The 14,861-nt window shown below is 36.5% G+C and overlaps 1 protein-coding gene across 2 annotated transcripts in view; it reads left to right on the top strand.

Annotated features, from left to right (window-relative positions):
- The window catches only part of LARP4 (La ribonucleoprotein domain family, member 4), a 75,154-nt gene that overhangs the window by 23,869 nt on the left and 36,424 nt on the right, over positions 1–14,861 (top strand). Inside the window, exons 2-6 of one of the 2 annotated variants that reach the window (XM_006870050.1) lie at positions 4,170–4,314; positions 4,885–5,040; positions 6,938–7,013; positions 8,656–8,792; positions 12,012–12,115. In XM_006870050.1, the coding sequence (XP_006870112.1) occupies positions 4,170–4,314; positions 4,885–5,040; positions 6,938–7,013; positions 8,656–8,792; positions 12,012–12,115 (618 nt within the window). Of the gene's footprint in view, positions 1–4,166; positions 4,315–4,884; positions 5,041–6,937; positions 7,014–8,655; positions 8,793–12,011; positions 12,116–14,861 lie in introns of both variants that reach the window. The other variant, XM_006870049.1, reaches the window with a different exon arrangement.

The raw sequence follows: 14,861 nt of genomic DNA, 5'->3' as shown, positions 1-14,861 counted from the left end.
ATCAAGGCAAGTGGTTGGGGCCCCTCAGAGAAAACTCCCTTCCAAGACTGAGACGCAAGGGGAATATACGAGCAGGTAGGTGGTCTGGCTGGTGACCACATTGATCACCAATAAGGGGAAGAGGGGGTAAAAAACAGCAGTGAAGTTGCAGGCTAAGTCCAACCACATTCAATAGACCCCTGTGAATCCAGGTGGAGACCTGGATGGCCAGTAGAGTACGGCAAGACCCAGGGACTCCTAGGCCTAGAGACAGTGGCTTGGCCACAGAGGACTAGAGCAGAAAATGAAGCATCCAGCTGATACGAAGTGCGGGGAGATACACAAGAACACCCATACTTGGAGATAGTACCCACTTTACCTGGGTTCGATGGCTGGATGATCTGAACTTGATTAGAAGAAAGGTGGGGAAAAAAACGAGTAATCTGCTACAGTTTGATGAACTTGACCTATACTTAAGAATGTGGTAGCTCAAAAGAGGGAACAAATCTTTACAGTGAGGATCATTACCACTCTCTCGATACGCAGGGTTGGCAGAGATGGGCAGTTTAGACATTGGCTACCCAAAAGTGGGGGCTACAAAGGCAAGAAGTGGTTGGCTTACAAGCTTTCAAGAGGGAACTTAGGTCCAGAGGGTGGTCTGCTGGTGACCACAGTGGTCACCATTAAGGGGAAGTGGGGGGAAAACAGCAATGAAGTTGTGCTTTAGTGGAGTTTTAGTAGAAACTCCACTGTGATTGCCAATCTGCCTGGACAGGGCTGATGAAAGGAGATGGGCATAAGACTCCTGTGGCACAATAGTGAATAATTGCTATCAGGACTGACTGTGAAGGTTGAAAATGTAAAGGTAGACGTTTTGTAACAAAAGGAGGGAAGTGGATGATTTTGCAGTCTGGGAAGGGAGAAGAGCGGAGTGTGGGACTCTACCCAGAGAAACTGATGCCAGAGATGGAGGCAGAGATGATTACTTGGAGAGAAGGAGCGTCTGGGGACTCTGGATTCAGGGAGGAAGAGGGGCTGTGTGCTGGTGGCAGGGGACAGGCTTGCGGGGTATATACCATTTGGTTGTTTGATGGTACATGGAGGGGATTGTAATCATTGCAAAGAAATGAAATAATGATAGGATGAATGTAAAGCTGAAGTTCTCCCTTGTAAACTTATCTAATTCACAATAAAAACTTTTTTTTTAAACTTCTTAATGGAAAATGGTAGGGATCACTTTCTATTCCAGGTGTCCTTAATACAGTAGTTATTTCAGTTTTTCGGAAAAAAAAAAATTAATTTTAAAGTAATTTTTTTTATATATGTATGTACTTAAATAAATGTTTTTTGCTGTGAATTGAGTGAAGGTTTACAGAACAGATCATCTGTTTTACATTCAATAAATCATACACTTTGCTTCATTACAATTGCAATCCCCTTCTTGTGCCATCAGGTAATATTAGTTATTTATCTCTTCAGCCGATACATTCCTCCCTATATCTCCCATTACCTGTATCTTTCCCTGTTGTATATTGCCTGCCTTGTTACCCATGTTAACATGTGTCTACCCGCTAACCTGTAAATAATTTTATCCCCCCCCCACTATAACCAACATGTTATCATTGTTAAGTGCCATCGAGTCGATTCTGACTCAATGGCACTTAACAATACTAGAGTTTCTGAGGAGCAGCTGGTGGGTTTGGACTGCCAGCCTTGTATTTCACACCAACCTATTAGTCTTGTACTCATCCTACCATGCCATATCAGGACTCCTGTAACTATTATAGATTGTTTCTTTTATTAAGAAAACCATTTCTAAACTTTTTACAGCCTTGGTCTCATAAAATACTTGCCCATTTGTGATTGACTAACTTCATTCAGCATAATGTCCTCCAGGTTCATCCATATTGTGAGGTGTTTTGCAGATGCATCTTGTTCGTCAACATCGTGTAGAATTTTTGCTTTGTAGTTGACTTCATTATAAATTGGTATCTCTGGTTCCCTGTTTTAGTCTTGTAGGTTTGTTTTACTTAACTCTATATGTGGATTGAATTCTGGGTGGTGTTGTCGTGTATATTGATCTCAGGTGCCTTTAGTATTTTTTTGTAAAATTGGTCTAGTTATTATGAATTCCTTAATTTCTGCTTATTTGGAAATATACTCATTTCATTGTTGAAATTTAGAAACAACTTTGCTGGCTATCTGATCTTGGTTGGCAGTTTTTTTCCTTTCAGAGTTTTGTGTATATCTCCTTATTACCTTTTTGCTTGCATGGTTTCTGCTGAGAAATCAGTGCTTAGTCTTACTGTTTCTCCATTGTTGATAACTTTGTTTTCTCGAGCTACTCTCAGGATTCTTTCCTTGTCTTTGGTTTTTAAAAGTTTGACTGTATGTCTTGATGGTTTTCTTTTGGAATGTTTTCCCACGTAACTCTTAGACTTTCTTGGATTTAAAATTTTTCCTCTGTTTGTTCTTCTAGCATACTAGTACTGAGAGATTTATCTTCAAGCTCACTAATTTAGGCTTCCTTCTACTTCCTTGCCCTTTCAATATATTGTCCACTTTTGAAATCTTGGTATTACTCTTTTGGATTTCTAATTGCAGGTTTTGTATTGTTTCAAACCTTTTCATTTATTTTGTCTGTTTTTCTAATAGTGTTTGCTGAATTATTCTATAGCTTTTGTGTTCTTGGTTTCCTCGATATTTCTGACAATCCTTTGAAGGTTCCTAAATATTATTCTGTTGAATTATTTTTCAGTTAGTTCTGTTACCTTTTCTTCCTCAGAAATGTTTTTCTGGCTCTGTATCTTGGTCATTTTGATACATTCTCTCCTGTTTCTTCATGTGAGCTAAAATTGTCTGTTGGCTCTATGGCATTTTGGGTTATATTTAATTGATTGTATGTTGGTGTGTTCTTATACTCTCACCAGTTGTCTCCTGTGGATATTGTTAGAGAATGGAAGCATGCAAACTGTTTGTCATTTGTGTACCTCAATTTGGGGTAGGTTTGGCTGTTGTCTGTCATTGAGCAGGTGGTGTTGTAGGGAACTGGTATTGGCCTTTGCACATTGGGTGGAGCTACAGAGGGTATGGTTGTGGCTGGACTTATATGGGTACGGTTGCTATCTCCTGTCTATTGGGAAAGAAGAGATAACATCACACAAATACACAAATAAAACTAGAGTAGATAAAAAACTAAAAATGAAAAGAGAAAGAAAGAAAAGTAGGCAGCAAGCAGAAAAAAGGATAAGAAAAGAGGGACTGCAAAATGGAGAGAAAAATAAAAGACAAAAATTGAGTCATTTTAAAAAGCCACAGAAAAGGAAGATGAAAAAAGATAGTAGAAAGTAATTCTAAGAAATGTGAAACAGAAAAAACAAAAGTGGTAGAGATACAATAAAATTCAAGGGAATGGAAAGAGAAGACAAAATAGAATAAACAAAGACAATTAAACAATGAAAGGCAAAAACTGTGCAGCTGTTGGACCCAGAGAGGAGAAAACTAGGTAGGGGATTCCTGCTGCTAGCCAAGGCGTTTACAAGGTGGGTTGTGAGAGAGATGTGCCAGTAGAGTTTCTGTTCCTAGATGGAGATCCCATAGGCCTGGGTGTTAATCTGTGTTCAGGGCACTCAATCTAGATGGAGCTAATTTCAGTGTCTTTTAGGACCACTGGGCAGCTGTGGGTATAGTAGTGGGCCATGAGGGTTTCCACTAGACCAGTTCTGATCTGGTGGTCCTTTAGTTTCTCCAGTTCTGGAGCCTCACCATCTGAAACCAGGCACTAAAGCAGCACAGCTAGCTCTAGCCCTACACTGCCATGGCTCCCAAACATATGCTTCCAAACTTCCAGAGAGCAGGGTCTGTGCTGGGGGTGGGTGTGAGTGGGAGTTACAAAAGTCCAAGATGGCCACATTGTGTCTGGTCAGCTGTTCACCAGTCTCCTAGTCTCACCATCCCTGCTCAGCTTCTCTTCCCAGGAAGCACTCAGTGCATGTCTCTAACCTTTACTCTGAAATTCCAGGTTCCAGGATTTTCATCTGTATCTTGTATCTTTGTTGTAGAGGTCCATGTAGTGTGTCTGTCTAGTTTACCGTCTTTCCAGAAGTCCAAGTTTGTACTTTTAATGTTTTTATTTTCTTTCTTTAAATTTACACATGTAATTCCAAGGATCTACTTTGATTATTTAGCAGGTAACAGCTAAAGGAACTGGTTTAAATCCTAATGCCAAAGTATGGCAAGAAATTCCTTCTGGAAGTGCTGATGCCAATCCAGTAACTCATGGAATGGATAGCTCTTGGCATGAAACAGCAACTACATCTGGGTCTCACTCTGAGGGTAAGTCCTAAATATTTCATCAGAACAAATCATGGTTTAGATAAATGGTCAAGCCAATATATACTTTGGAATAATACATCTTTTGATTATTAAATATAATTATGAATGTTTGTTTATATGTAGTTAGTATACATTTATCATTTATATCTAACATTAATGGATTGCCTATGATTTCATATAGTGGCTGTATGTGTGAGGGTTTCTAGCATCAAACCCATATTATCTTTCTTAATGTGTTTTAATCTACCATCAGACTCTGCTTTTTATTCACTGTTTGACCTAAGGCAAATGACTTAACTTCTTTGTGCTTGTTTTGTCATCTATGAAGCAGAAATCATAATAATACCCACATCATAGGATTTTGTGAAATTAAATGAATAATGTATATGAAGCATTCTGATACATAGTGCTATATAAACGTTAGCTTCTCTATGATGGTCAAAACTTATCCTTGGGATAACTCTTAAAACCATGCAGACATTTTCTTAACTGGTAGAATTCTTGCCCAGAGTTTCTGAACATAAAATTTAAAGAACTTCTATTTATTCCTTATGTTTTCTTTCAATACAGGTAATTTAGAACCTTCAGATGATATGTGTAAGGAATATGAAGTAATGTATTCTTCATCTTGTGAAACCACAAGAAATACTGCAGGCATTGAAGAACCAACTGATGGAATGATTTTGGGACCAGAGGATCTTAATTATCAAATATATGACATTTCTGGTAAACTTTATAGCTTTACTGGTAAAATGAAAATTCAGTATGCTGGTCTCCCTTACTCCCTCAGTCTCTTTGTCATTGTATTGATCCAGAATACTAAGTTCTTTTAGGTACAGTACTTATGGTATTACTCAGTTGGTTTTCTTATTTAAAAAGAAACATATTAATGAAGGATGGTTGCTATAAATACTATTTTCAAATACCCAAACATGAAATATGTCATTTAAGAACAACATTTACTTTAAGGAGCCTATTAAAGGAAAGTATAAGATTAAAGAATAATTGTGTGTGTGCCCACCGCACGTGCGTGCATGCACGCACACGAGCATATGCGAAGTGGGGATGTCACAGGATTAAGGGAAACCTAAATTACAGCCTATCAGGGTCTTTGTTCTCAGTCTGTTAGTGGGAACAATAGAGATTTTACCAATTTTCCTGTTACTTTTCCTTAGAAAGAAATGCATTTAAAATGTGAAATTCCAAGTATTAATTTTGAGGAAAAGACTGTTAAAAACATTGTTTCTACTATACTACAGCTTGTGAAAAGTATCAGTATGGGTTAGAAGTCACTTGGTTTCACTGAAAATGGATGCAATGTAAGACACTTTATTTTCACCTAGTTTCTAAAGGATCTCTGAAAAATAAGCATAGTAGTAATTTGTATCTATATAAGTAGCTTCCATCAAGGTTTATAAATTATCCTTTGTCCTCAATTTCATTATTTGTTATCAAAGTTTTGGCTAGATTTCCAAGAACACCTGATTGTAAAAATTTTTCTGAACTAGAATTCCACTGTTACCAAGTCAATTCTGACTCACAGTGAAAGCAACCCTATATAGGGTTTCTGAGACTGTAAATCTATACGGGAATAGATAGCATTGTTTCTCCCTTGGAATGACTGGTGAAACTGAATTGCTGGCCTTGTAGTTAGCAGTCCAGTGCTTATCCTACAGCAAAACCAAGGGCCTGTTTTCTGCAGTAAAAGAAGATTGTATTTCCATATAATTTAAGGTGGTACATTCTATTTTCTACCTGTTGTCATACCTAACTACTGGCTACATTGAATAGAGTTGATTTAAGCAATATGGCAGTATTTTACTGTTTACTCTCAGTTGATGCTATTGAAAGGTTAAATGAATTGATTGCTCATTTAGCTAGCATTTTGATTAAAACATTTTGTATTAGAATGTTTTGTATTAGAATGTATATGCATAGAAATAGTGTTTCTTATTTTTAATGAAGCAAATTTAATATCACTTTGTTCTTGAGTAATAAGACAAGTTAATGGTAAAATCGTGCACGTATTTTATTTAGCATTGCATACATCCGGTTTCTGTGTATTTAAAAGAACTTTAGCTTATATTGTCATTAATACTTTTTAAAAAGAAAACAGATTTTATGCTGTTAGCCTGTAATATTTTGTGTGATTCATTGAAGAGTGATGCTTTTCTAGGCTTCAGCCTTGATAAAGGCTCATGTTCTATGTTAAATTCTAAGAGTTTAGAAGATTTACATAGTTGATCTGGTCCTTTGAATGTTTGAGTGCATTTAAACACGTTTAGGAAGGTGGAGTGTATGGGAGAATCCAAGACTGAAGAGAAAGGGTATTATGAGGGAAATTTAGTGATAAACAGATTTGCTACCAGTAATAGGGATATATATCTATGAATGAAACCTTCTTGGTTTAAATAGTTCCAATCTTCAAATTTAAATTACTGTTACTTTTGTTCTTTGAGTTTTCATTAAAGGAACAAGAGATTGTAATAGTCATATGTTTATGGCAGTGTTCTACAACATAGTAGACAAGTGCTTTTTTAGTATGCGGAATACAGCAATATGTAAGAGTCAACATTTATGGTAACTTGGTATTAACTTTTTTCCTCTTGTTTTTTACTGTTAGGAGAAAGCAATTCAGCAATTTCCTCAGAAGACCTAAAAGAATGTCTGAAGAAGCAATTAGAATTCTGTTTTTCACGGTACATAATAAGTTTTTATTCATCTTTCTCTTTTGAATTGTTGGGTCAGCAGATGTATAAGAATTGGTGTACTTAAGTGCCATCAAGTCAATTCTCAGTATAGGGTTACAAGGAACAGCTGGTGAATTTGACCACTGACCTTGTTCAAACTGACCTTGCAGTCCAGTGCATTATCCCACAGTGCCACACCAGGACTCTATGTAAAAAATGATGATTATCATTTCCCTTTAAACCCCCATCATAATCTATCTAAAAGTGTAGCCTCCAATTGAATGTCAAAAAAATATCAGTAGATGGTACAGGGAGGGGATTACAATCATTGTAATGAAACAAAGTATATGATTTGTTGAATGTAAAACTGATGATCTGCCCTGTAAACTTTCACTCAATTTACAATAAAAACTTTAAAAAAAAAAAAAAATCAGTAGAGAAATGTTTAATTTTCTATTGGATATTTTCATTATATTCAGGTTTAGGGTTCTCAAATTGATTGTCTCTTAATTATTGTTTTTAATAATTGACTCAACTTTCCATCATAGTTATGTTTTTAGTAAGATTGTTGGATGGGTATAGAGCTTTTATTATCAGTGCCTTCTATTAAAAAAATACTTTTTAAGCAAATAATTAAGATGTCTAATGTACGGATAAAAATTATTGAGATACATTTGTAGTCCTGGTATAGCGCTGTATGTAGCACTGAAATACTAACCACAGGGGCACTATGAGTCAGAACTGACTAGACAGTTCTGTTTAATAAGAACACAACAGCTTACCCTGCCTACCTACCAATTGCTGTCAAGACCATAGGAAAGGATTTTAGAAAGGTCATTGTTTATTTTTTTTCACGAACCTTGCTGAAGCTTTCTCATAAATGTCAGAACTGAGCTTCATAGGATTTTTAATGGCTGATTTTTCAGAAGTAGAAAGGTTTGAAAGCTAGATCTTTCCTCTAAGATGCCTCCAGTCTTTAATTTTAGCAGTTTACTACCACCCAGGGTACAGAGTTTAGTCATCAATATAGAAGTTTGAATTTGGATATAAATATATGACGTTTTTGGTGAGTGGTATTATTTATTATTTATAGTGGTATTATTTACTTGTAAACCAATTTCTCAAGCTAGAAACCTGACTTTTATAGTCACCATCGTCATTTCTTTATACATTAAATAGTCTCACCTCAGGTCCAGTTAGTTTCTCATCCAAATCACCCAAACTAAAATGCAGCTATAGTCCTGGTATGGCACTGTAGGATGAGCACTGCACTGCTAACCATAAGATTGGCAGTTCAAACCCACCATCCCTCTTTGGAAACCTTATGCCATGTTGCTATGAATCTGAACCAGCTTGATGGCACATAACAAAATAACGACAACAGTATATGCTTTGTAACATACATTATAACTTTTTGGTATATTTATAGCTCTACAAGATCCTTTGTCCAAAATTATTTATCCAGATGTGTTGGGGATATCAGAAATTTTCAGAATGTTTTTAAAATATATCTATCTTGTCTCATGTTATGTTGGTATTCTTTTAACTGAACATTTCATGGTTCACAGTGTTGTTTCTGATAACATAATTTTGTTTTCCAAGTATTGCTTGTCTAACAGGACTGTTACCACCTTCTGTTTATTTCTTTTAGAGAAAATCTGTCAAAGGATCTTTACTTGATATCTCAAATGGACAGTGATCAATTCATCCCGATATGGACAGTTGCCAACATGGAAGAAATAAAAAAACTGACTACAGACACTGATCTAATTCTTGAAGTATTAAGATGTATGTAAATCATACTTTTTATCTATTTCAAGTTTTAAAAAGTTAAACATTAATTTCTGATCATTCGAGAAATTGTTTTTAACACTATTTTTTCCTGTTCTGTTTAATTTTCATTTGTAGTAACTGGTGCAGATAACATACAGTTAAACATATCAATGCTATACCTTGGTTGTTGGGTCGGTCTAATTCCCACTTAGTAAATATAAACAATTAAATATCAGTTTTCTGGTCAGTTAGAAAACCATATGACATATGTGTCATTTTTACTCACGCTGAAGCAATCGATTTCAAACTTTTTGAACCAAGTAAGAGTTTACATCATAGCCCAATTGCTGTGTATTTACGCACAACTAAAATGTTAATTCACAATATTAATAATAAGTGCTTATAATGAACTTATTTCTTTGATTCTAAAATGATTTCATTACTTACTAATGGGTTGCAGTGTGACAAATACAGTTTTGAAGATTTAAATTGCAGTTCTAAAAATATTTAGTGGTGTTTGGGTCTTATGGGTGATACATACATGGTGTAACCATTCTTATGTGGATTTTGTTTACTACTTCACTTTTATATGAAATATATTACTGAAAATGGATTCTGGGTGTGCGGCTGTAGGTTAAATACAGGGAGTCCTGGTGTGGTGTTAAAGGCTAGCAATGGACTACTAACCACAAGATTAGTAGTTCAAACCTACCAGCCACTCCTCAGAAATCCTATACGCGGTCTCTATGAGTTGGAAACAACAGCATTTAACAGAAGTTACTGTAAATGTTCAAAAGTTGAATATAACAATTCCAATAATCTGTCTGTATATGGTTAGAGAATTTCTAAGAGGGCTAAAGACATTTATAATACCTCTAATTGGTTAGTACAGAAAATCATCATAGAAACTGGCCAAATCCTCCATCTCCTTTCTTTGGAACTCAGCACTTGCTCCCAAGCCTTTCACCCGACTGCTGCTTTTTATTATCTCTCCTTATTTGTGCAGGGAGATAGGTTTTATAATAATTACCTTTCTGAAGACAAAACAAAAAAACGCATCATCATCAAGTCGGTTCTGACCCATAGCAATGACAAAGTAGAATTGCTACTTAGGCTTCTGAGACTAAAATCTTTATGGGAGTAGCTGGAGGGTTTAAACCGCTAACCTTCTGGTTAGCAGCCCAATGCTTAACCCACCACACCACCAGGGCTATGTGGTTCTGTTTTGTGACTTCTGGATTTAAATACACACAGAGGTAGGTAACAATTATCTGCACTCTGTTATATGAAAATGCCCGTCCACACCCACATGCAGTCACTGATGACATTTAGCGTACATTTGAAATGATACTGTTGACTAGACGAGTGACAGTGGAATATGTGGCAGATCATTCTCAAATCAGCCAGGCCTCTGCTGATTATGAAATAATCTACCACAGATTTGGGGTTTCAAAAAGTTTGTGCAACGGCTGTAAAAGTAGAAGCTTTGTAAAACAAAAAGGAGGGTAGTCCTGGTGTGGTGCTGTGGGTTAATGCGCCAGATTGCAAAGCTGTGTGAAAGGCAAGGTCGGCAGTTCAAGCTCACCAGCTGCTCCTTGAAAACCCTACTATACAAGTCGCTGTGGGTTGGAACCGACTCGACGACACTTCACAACACAACAAGTTAATCTTACAGTCCAGGAACAGAGGACCCTAGGACCATCAGTGGAGAAGAGCACTAGCAGAATATGGGATCCAATCCAGAGAAACAGTGATACCAGAGATGACACAGGTAGAGCAGCTGAAGACTCAAGACTCGTGGCAAGAGAAAGGCTGTGTGCTTGCAAAAATGTGCCTTTTGGTTGTTTAAATGATTATACATTCTTAAGTGTTTTGTGCACATACCGTCAAAAAAGAAAAAACGGAATAGAAGCAAATAATGTTGAATGATGATGCATGGAGGAGAATGTAATCATTGCAGTGAAACAGTGTTCTTACTATGTAAACTACCACTCAATTCACAATAAAAACATGTACTGAAATAACTCACAGAAGAGCACAAACAGAACTGTCTGGACGTCTGCAAACAAAATCCTTACTTGTGGTGAGACATGAATTCATCACTACGTGCCTGAGAGTAAATGGCATAGCAATCACTTCAATCACTGGTCAAGAAAAAGTTTAAGTTAACCATCAGCTGGAAAATTGATACAGTTTTCTGGGACCCCCAAAGACCAATAAATGGTACACCATCAGGAAAAAGGTTCAGCAATCAACAGTTCTCATTATAGTGAGAAGCTCACTGAAGAGCTAAAGCTTAAATTTAGGATTAAACCTGAGGACTGCTATCCAAGGATGCTTTGATCTTGCATGATAACGCACATCCACACACTGTTTACACTCTGCAAAAAACTTAATTTTGAGGTGTTAAAGCATCTTCCCCATAATTCTGATCTTGCTCCATCAGACTTCCACCTCTTTAGTCTCCAGAAAGCAACCCTTCGAGGACAAAGACTCCCCTGTGATAAAGTGAACACAGCAGTCAGTGCAGTGCATTTGTGGCATACATCTCAGCTTAAAACATTTTAAAATAAGGAATATGAATGCTGTTGACAGATAGACAAGGTGTATTGAATAGAAAATCAAGGAGATTATGTCTAAAAGGTGATTAAAATAAATTCTACAGCCAGCGTGCACATTATTTTTGACTCATTCTCTTGCGTGTGTGTGAGAGAGAGAGAGACACTTCTGAGTTTTTTATATTTATATATAAAAATATGTAACATATGGTACTAAAATGACTTTTGGGTTTATATAGGAGTAAATAATGTTAAAATAAAGGACAACATAAAATTGGTGTATCGTTCCTAGGTTAAGGTCTGTTAGTACTTTGGAATGTTTTAATGAATGTGAATACAACCATTTGTTATCCGGAAAATGAATAATTTGGTTATTGTTTGCAGATAAATTGCTTCTTTGCAACCCCAACACAGTGCCAAGTTCCAATAGGTTCTGTGAATATTTGTTCGATGGATAATATTTAGCAGTGTTCTTTGCATATAAATCTTAAAACGAATATTTTTAGGCTTTTTAAGGTAGCTGTAGCCTTTGATTCAACAACTTAATTTCTTTAGGAATTAAAAAATGTCTGCTATTTAGTCACAGTTGGAAATTGAAATGGGTAGTTTTTAGATAGAATTATTTGTATCTCTAGTTGTCAAATTTACATGAAATTATTTCTATTTTACATTTCAGCTTCCCCCATGGTTCAAGTTGATGAGAAGGGTGAGAAAGTGAGGCCAAGTCATAAACGTTGTATTATTATTCTTAGAGAAATTCCTGAAACAACACCAATAGAGGTAAATCACTAAGCATTATAAAAGTAAAATATTCTCTAAATATTTAAATTGTACCAAATAGAGCAAGGTATAAACCAAGGTCTATATATGATCAATGACTGTGAATAGGATATATATTAATTTGTTTTGTAAATTTTGAAATATTAGAAGCGCAGTGGGGCCTTGGGAAAAGATAAAACTTTATCTTCTTAGAATACTCAAAATTGAGCATTACAGTGATACTAATTCTCTGTAATAGTTTGAATGGCAAGTAAAATTGAAAGAGAATTTTTAAGGAACTTCAGAATTTATCTGAAAGAATGTTGTTGTTGTTATGTGCTGTGGAGTCGATTCCTACTCATAGCGACCCTGTACAGGGTTTCCGAGGCTGTAAATCTTTACGGGAGCAGAAAGCCTCGTCTTTCTCCCGCGGAACAGCTGGTAGTTTTGAACTGCTGACCTTGCGGTTCGCAGCCCAATTCGTAACCACTACGCTACAATTTTGAATAAGGATTAATGAGGCTGCAGTATAGTTGGTTAGCAAAATACAAAGCAAACCTGTAGTCATAAAGCTTATGACTTGTACAAAAATAGGATAATATTTGAATGAAACAAAATAATGGATAAATAAGTCTTCATTTTAGTAGTTGGGTAAGTTCTACCAAAAACTTTGCAGTGTACATACCCATTAAAAACCCATTGTTGACAAATTGATACCAACTCAGCCAGCCTGTAGAATAGAGTAGAACTGCCCATGGGGTTTGCAAGTCTGTAAATGTTTACAGCAACAGACTACTGCATCTTTTGTTTGCAGAGTGACTGGTGGGTTTAAATCACTGTCTTTTGGGTTAGCAGCCAAGCACGTTAAACACTGCTCAACCAGAGCTCCTCCAGTGTACTTTACTGTTACTTAAATCTGAAGGTTTTATTACCACATAAAAATGAGGCTTAGAATGATTAAATAACTTGCTCAAGGACACAAGGGCTGTTAAATGAGAGTCAGGACTTGAACTTTCTCCCTGATTCCAAAGGTCATGTTTCTGAACCATGAAACAACTGAATTTCACACTAAGTTAATGCACTAGAAGAGAGAGAAAGGGAGGATTGATTAGGAACTGATTTATAGTAATTGAACCATTTAGAAAATTATTTTAGACCCTTGCCACTTAATAATAAATTTGGCACCCTAATAGGTAATCCTCGTCCAAATTCATTTGGCAATAAGTCTTCAAAAACACTTAGAAAGAGTAGGAAAATCTAGAAAGGAAAATGTAAACTATATGTTATTTAAGGAAAAAAGTAACAAATCGAAAGAAAAACTCCCATCGCTTACCACAGATTAGTAGAAGGAATAGTTACAATATTAATAAATAGTGTGAAGGTTGTATGCATGAACTTTTTATTTGCAATCAAATTGCCTGGGTGTGAATTCTACCTTTTTTACATCCTAGTACTGTTACTTTGGACAAGTTACTTATCCTCTCTTTTCCTCAGTTTTCTCATCTGTTAAGTGAGATAATAGTAATAAGTAACTTGACACAGGGTTGTGTTTTTAAATAAAGTGAACTAATGTATATACAGGGAGTCCTGGTGTGGCACCGAGGGTTAATGCGCTAGACTACAAAGTCGCTTGAACTGCAAACTGAGCAGTTCAAGCTCACCAGCTGCTTCTGGGAAACCCTATGCAATGTTGCTATGAGTAGAAACACACAACGACACTGCACAACAACAGCAACAGCTGTATATATATAAAATGCTTAGAGCAGTCCCTGGCATATAAAACAGTGAGGTTAGCCATTATTGTTCCTATAAGTCATATTTTGAGTGTATAAAGTGCTGATAATATATAAGGAAAAGAAAACCATCAGTACTACTTGTTTTCAAAAATAAAACAATGTAGATGGCTAAAATAGGCAGTGAAAGTAAATGTATGCTTAAGTAATGTTTGTTATTGTTATCCTATGCACAACCCAGTCCTGGGCCAACCTCACAATTGTTGCCACACTTGAACATATTGGTGCAGCCACTTTGCCAATCCCATCTCTCTGGGGGTCTTCCTCTTTTTCTCTGCACCTCTACCTTACCAAACATAATACCCTTCTACAGTGACTGGTCCCTCCTGACAATATGTCCGAAGATGACGTTTGGCCACCCTGGCCTCCAAGGAGTACTCTGGCTGTACTTCTTCCAACAAAGATCTGTTGGTTCTGTTGGCAGCCCATGACACTTTCAGTATTCTCCTCCAGCACCATAACTCAAAAGCATCAATTCTTCTACGGTCTTCCTTATTTAATGTCCAGCTGTCACATGCATATGAGGTTATTGAAAATACCACGGCTTGGGTCTTCAACCTGACATCTTTGCGCTTCAACACTTTAAAAAGGTCTTGTATAGCAGATTTGCCTAATGCAATAATACGTCGTTTGATTTCTGCATTACTGCTTCTTGAGTGTTGATAGTTGATCCAAGGAGAATGAAGTCCTTGACAACTTCAGTCTTTTCTCCGTTGATTAGAATGTTGTTATTGGCCCAGTGGTGGTGATTTTTGTTTTCTTTACATTGAGATGCAAGCCATACGTAAGGTTGTGGTCTTTGATCTTCATCAGTATTTTAAGTCCTCTTCACTTTCAGCAAGCAAGGTTGTATCATCTGCATATCACATGTTAGTAATGAGTCTTCCTCCAATCCTGATGCCACGTTTTTCTTCATAGAACCCAGCTTCTCGTATTATTTGCTCAGCATACAGGTTGAATAAGTATGGTGAAAG

Source organism: Chrysochloris asiatica, unplaced genomic scaffold (genome assembly GCF_000296735.1).
Source record: "Chrysochloris asiatica unplaced genomic scaffold, ChrAsi1.0 scaffold00138, whole genome shotgun sequence".
NCBI lineage: Eukaryota > Metazoa > Chordata > Mammalia > Afrosoricida > Chrysochloridae > Chrysochloris > Chrysochloris asiatica.
This window is presented reverse-complemented; position numbering and strand designations above follow the sequence as displayed.